The sequence below is a fragment of the Malaya genurostris genome, chromosome 3 (genome assembly GCF_030247185.1).
Source record: "Malaya genurostris strain Urasoe2022 chromosome 3, Malgen_1.1, whole genome shotgun sequence".
NCBI classification, from domain to species: domain Eukaryota; kingdom Metazoa; phylum Arthropoda; class Insecta; order Diptera; family Culicidae; genus Malaya; species Malaya genurostris.
The window spans coordinates 199,257,630-199,264,229 of record NC_080572.1 but is presented as its reverse complement, the minus strand read 5'-3'; the positions used below and the strand labels follow the sequence as shown (position 1 = coordinate 199,264,229).

The 6,600-nt window shown below is 42.1% G+C and overlaps 1 protein-coding gene across 1 annotated transcript; it reads left to right on the top strand.

Annotated features, from left to right (window-relative positions):
• The first annotated feature begins 761 nt into the window (after positions 1-761).
• LOC131435595 (mucin-2-like) lies at positions 762-5,395 on the top strand. Its single transcript, XM_058603643.1, has one exon. It carries the CDS (start codon positions 807-809, stop codon positions 5,085-5,087), a length of 4,281 nt encoding a protein of 1,426 aa, XP_058459626.1. The 5' UTR covers positions 762-806; the 3' UTR covers positions 5,088-5,395.
• The last annotated feature ends 1,205 nt before the right edge of the window (positions 5,396-6,600 follow it).

Here is a 6,600-nt window from a genome sequence, read left to right as displayed (position 1 = left end):
GAACGAACCAAATTTTGAGCATATGCGCCCGAAAGATGAAAAAATGTGATAGAAAGCGATGGAAAATAGTTTGAATGAAATAACTAAATTCACGTCAAAACTAACTATATATGATTTTTCATTCAAGTTGATGATTGGCCGGTATTCGAAATAAACCCATTCAAATGTTTGAGAAACAATTTCTACGAGTCCCTGATGACAGTCCCAACTCGTAATTGCACATTGCAAATTAGCATCAATCGTTTATGACTCATGAACTGCTCACGGTACCAGGATCGTAAGTTGATTAAATCTTTCGATTCAGTATTATATTGGGAACGATATGAACATTTGAACATCGATCCCTCGATATCTAAGAATCTCTTAGTTTCAGAACGGTATTTTCCCAGACTCGAAGTCCTCATAATTTTTTTTGTTTGCAAATATAACAACACAGTCAATCACTTAAATAACACTGATAATTGATGATCTCTCACAAAATGGACATCATCCATTCTCCCTCTCCAGAGTGCATTCATAATTCGTATGATATTGCCGCCACTTGACTACTATCAGAAAGTTAAACATTCGCGCGAGCTATTCCTTTGACGATTCGTACAACTTTACAGTGTATCGAATGAGGTATACTTATCAAGATTTGTTATGATGATATCATGTCTCGTATCTCGGGTGTTGTGCGATACAAAGCTACCTATTCTCTGTGAAATGGTTATCGACTTTTAAAAAACGCCGCCCAGCTTGTTTTATAAATATAATCTTGCATTCACAAGTTTGCAGTGTGGGTTGAACCTTCAAACCATCAAGAAATGACCTTCTTGAAAATATTGTGCCTGTCGTTTCTCTTTGTCAGTATTTACTGTCAAGATCCACTGTGTCCGGAACAACAACAAGCAGCTCAAACAATTTATAAATCTCACCCAACAGAATGTGGGAAATTCGTGATTTGCTTTTGGGGTCAGACGGTAGTGCAGAATTGTCCAGCCGGTCTACATTGGAATGATTTTGCAAAGACCTGTGATTGGCCCAGAAGCGCAGGATGTAAATCAGGTACAAACGAAAATGTGCCATCATGTGAAAACGGTGAACTTATTGCCCACGAAGATTGTAATAAATTCTACATGTGCGCGCACGGAACGAAAGTGCAACATGCATGTCCTCCCGGCTTGTATTTCAACCCGCAAGCGAAAGTATGTGATTACCCTTATAGAGTCAACTGCCGTACAACATCAACTACATTACAAACAACGAGTACTCCAGAAGAAGAGGCACCAACCACTCCAGAAGAAGAACCATCGACCACTACAGAAGAGCCAAGTACTGATAACTCTGTTGATATAACATCTACAATAGAGTGGACAACTTCCGCGCCATTAGAGACCACCACAGAAGAAGAGACATCGACAACTACAGAAGAACCATGGACAACAACATCGGCTGATTTGACATCTACAACAGAATGGACAACTGCAACACAAGAAGCAACCACTCCAGAAGAAGAGACATCGACAACTACAGAAGAGCCATCGACAACAACCTCAGCTGATGTAACATCTACAATAGAGTGGACAACTTCCACACCAGAAGAGACCACTCCAGAAGAAACTACATCGACGACTACAGAATGGCCAACTTCGACACACGAAGAGTCATCGAGCACTACGGAAGAGCCAAGTACTGCTACCTCTGTTGATATAACATCAACAATAGAGTGGACAACTTTCACACAAGAAGAGACCACCACAGAAGAAGAGACATCGACAACTACAGAAGAGCCATGGACAACATCGGCTGATATGACATCTACAACAGAATGGACAACTGCAACACAAGAAACGACTACTCCAGAAGAAGAAACATCGACGACTACAGAAGAGACATCGACGACTACAAAAAAGACATGGTCAACAACCTCAGCTGATGTAACTTCTACAATAGAGTGGACAACATCCACCCAAGAAGATACCACTCCAGAAGAAGAGACATCGACGACTACAGAAGAGCCATGGACAACAACCTCAGCTGATGTGACATCTACAACAGAATGGACAACTGCAACACAAGAAACGACTACTCCAGAAGAAGAGACATCGACGACTACAGAAGAGCCATGGACAACAACCTCAGCTGATGTGACATCTACAACAGAATGGACAACTGCAACACAAGAAGCGACTACTCCAGAAGAAGAAACATCGACGACTACAGAAGAGACATCGACGACTACAGAAGAGACATCGACGACTACAGAAAAGACATGGTCAACAACCTCAGCTGATATAACTTCTACAATAGAGTGGACAACATCCACCCAAGAAGATACCACTCCAGAAGAAGAGACATCGACGACTACAGAAGAGCCATGGACAACAACCTCAGCTGATGTGACATCTACAACAGAATGGACAACTGCAACACAAGAAACGACTACTCCAGAAGAAGAGACATCAACGACTACAGAAGAGCCATGGACAACAACCTCAGCTGATGTGACATCAACAACAGAATGGACAACTGCAACACAAGAAACGACTACTCCAGAAGAAGAGACATCGACGACTACAGAAGAGCCATGGACAACAACCTCAGCTGATGTGACATCTACAATAAAGTGGACAACTTCCACACAAGAAGAGACCACTCCAGAAGAAGAGACATCGACGACTACAGAAGAGCCATGGACAACAACCTCGGCTGATGTGACATCTACAATAGAATGGACAACTGCAACACAAGAAACGACTACTCCAGAAGAAGAGACATCGACGACTACAGAAGAGCCATGGACAACAACCTCAGCTGATGTGACATCTACAACAGAATGGACAACTGCAACACAAGAAACGACTACTCCAGAAGAAGAGACATCGACGACTACAGAAGAGCCATGGACAACAACCTCAACTGATGTGACATCTACAATAGAGTGGACAACTTCCACACAAGAAGAGACCACTCCAGAAGAAGAGACATCGACGACTACAGAAGAGCCATGGACAACAACCTCGGCTGATGTGACATCTACAATAGAATGGACAACTGCAACACAAGAAACGACTACTCCAGAAGAAGAGACATCGACGACTACAGAAGAGCCATGGACAACAACCTCGGCTGATGTTACATCTACAATAGAGTGGACAACTTCCACACAAGAAGAAGAGAAATCGACCATTACAGAAGAGCCATGGACAACATCGGCTGATATGACATCTACAACAGAATGGACAACTGCAACACAAGAAGCGACTACTCCAGAAGAAGAAACATCGACGACTACAGAAGAGACATCGACGACTACAGAAAAGACATGGTCAACAACCTCAGCTGATATAACTTCTACAATAGAGTGGACAACATCCACCCAAGAAGATACCACTCCAGAAGAAGAGACATCGACGACTACAGAAAAGACATCGACGATTACAGAAGAGCCATGGACTACAACCTCAGCTGATGTAACATCTACAATAGAGTGGACAACTTCCACACAAGAAGAAGAGACGTCGACGACTACAGAAAAGACATCGACGACTACAGAAGAGCCATGGTCAACAACCTCAGCTGATATAACTTCTACAATAGAATGGACAACTTCCACACAAGAAGAGACCACTCCAGAAGAGGAGACATCGACGACTACAGAAGAGCCATGGACAACAACCTCAGAAGATGTAACATCTACAATAGAGTGGACAACTTCCACACAGGAAGAAGAGAAATCGACCATTACAGATGAGCCATGGACAACATCGGCTGATATTACATCTACAACAGAATGGACAACTGCAACACAAGAAACGACTACTCCAGAAGAAGAGACATCGACGACTACAGACGAGACATCGACGACTACAGAAGAGCCATGGTCAACAACCTCAGCTGATATAACTTCTACAATAGAATGGACAACATCCACCCAAGAAGATACCACTCCAGAAGAACAGACATCGACGACTACAGAAGAGTCATGGACAACAACCTCGGCTGATGTGACATCTACAATAGAGTGGACAACTTCCTCACAAGCAGAAGAGACATCGACGACTACAGAAGAGCCATGGACAACAACATCAGCTGATATAACTTCTACAATAGAGTGGACAACATCCACTCAAGAAGATACCACTGTAGAAGAAGACACATCGACGACTACAGAAGAGACATCGACGACTACAGAAGAGACATCGACGACTACAGAAGAGCCATGGACAACAACCTCAGCAGATGTAACATCTACAATAGAGTGGACAACTTCCACACAAGAAGAAGAGAAATCGTCCATTACAGAAGAGCCATGGACAACATCGGCTGATATGACATCTACAACAGAATGGACAACTGCAACACAAGAAGCGACTACTCCAGAAGAAGAGACATCGACGACTACAGAAGAGACATCGACGACTACAGAAGAGCCATGGTCAACAACCTCAGCTGATATAACTTCTACAATAGAATGGACAACTTCCACACAAGAAGAAGAGGCATCGACCATTACAGAAGAGCCATGGACAACATCGGCTGATATGACATCTACAACAGAATGGACAACTGCAACACAAGAAGCGACTACTCCAGAAAAAGAGACATCGACGACTACAGAAGAGCCGTGGTCAACAACATCAGCTGATATAACTTCTACTATAGAGTGGACAACTTTCACACAAGAAGAGACCACTCCAGAAGAGGAGACATCGACGACTACAGAAGAGACATCGACGACTACAGAAGAGCCATGGACTACAACCTCAGCTGATGTGACATCTACAATAGAATGGACAACTGCAACACAAGAAGCGACTACTCCAGTAGAAATAACGTCATCCACAGAAGAAGCAAGCCCTTCGACGTCTGAAAATACACCATCGACAGAAAACTCAACTACAACAGAGCGGCCACCTTCCACACACGAGGAGCCATCGACCACTACAGAAGACCCAAATACTGATACTTCGGTTGATATAACATCTACAATAGAGTGGACAACTTCCACACAAGAAGAGACTGCTCCAGAAGAAGCGACATCGACGACTACAGAAGAGCCATGGACAACAACCTCGGCTGATGTGACATCTACAACAGAGTGAACCACTGCAACGCAAGAATCGACTACTCCAGAGAAACAACGTCATCCTCAGAAAGAACAAACTCTACTACTGCTGTTGATACAACATCTACAGACGAATCAACTACAATAATATTACCAACTTCCTCAACATAATAGACTACTCGAGCAGAGGAGACATCGACCACTATTTAAAAGCCAAGTACTACTACCTCTGGTGTTATAACATCAAAATCAGAGTGGACCACTGTAACACAAGAAAATGATATCCATGTTCAAAGCATAAGTTCATGCAAATACAAGATCAACAAATCTTTAGTTGAAATATAATCGACTTACAAAAATGTAATACTAATACATTCTATACCCATCGATACACTATGCTCCTCAAGCTCTTCGTAATAATATCGAATCGAAGCAATAACCAAAATAGTAAGAGTTTGACAGGTTTGATAACCTATCCGAAAGTTCCAGAGCTCGATACAAAAAAGTTAAAGTATCAATTTGTTTTGCAAACGAGTATGAATTTATTCCACAGTCCGTCTGGGAGACAATGCTAATCAGTAACAGTAATACTATGTCTTTACGTATCGCCTTGAATTCGTCAGTGCAGAACAGTCCAAATTGAACTGTTTAGTGTTAACTTAGCAGTTCAATTCGAACCGCTAAGCTGACGTAAAGCTAACGACATAACTCCGTTAGACTTGATCGATAACCTTATATGATCAGCAAAGCGCATTATTTCACAATAAAATCGATTCGCTGCGCCCCGAATTCATTAATCAAACTGAGATAAACACGCACAGCATGGTTTTTTTTTCCATATACTTTTTTGTGCGTGTGTCGCCACCAGTCATCGATGGGCTGACCCAGGGATCGCACCGATGAGAGACGGTCAAAAATATTCTGCAATATTTTTGCCTGGTTCTGCTTTTTGCTGTCCAGTCCTGTAAGGCACGTCGCTGTTGCGTCGTGGTGAATGCGCTATAAATTAATAAACATAATGGATGTCAAATTCATCAACACGCAGATTTAATAATTTCGATAAATTATAGCCCATCGATGTGCAGCAGTCCATTGCCGAGATTTGCGGGTGGTTGTTGACTGTAATATCCGAACCAAGAGGGAGTAAAATGTCGAACAAGTGAGATAATTACATCACAGAAGGTTTCAGGCTAAATGTGTTTCCAAATTCAATCATGTTTTTTACGAAAAAGTTGAAACACAGCTCGATGTACAAACCACTAGAGGTTCCCATCAAGCAAATTATTAGATGGAAACGCCATGCACTTTGAGATGCTATCATTTTCTACTGTATGTTTGGAGTTCATGTTTTATTTTTCAATATTACATGCACAAAGTGGTTTGTTTTAACCCTCATTACCCTTGCTGAATTCGTGTGCTTTTTTTTGCTTCTCGAATATCATTCCGACCAAAAATGGCGAATTTCGCACGTGCTATTAGGATAAATCTGTGCGGTGGACAAATAAAATTATTATGAGCGTTGCACCCGAGAGGCTACTATGAATGATGTA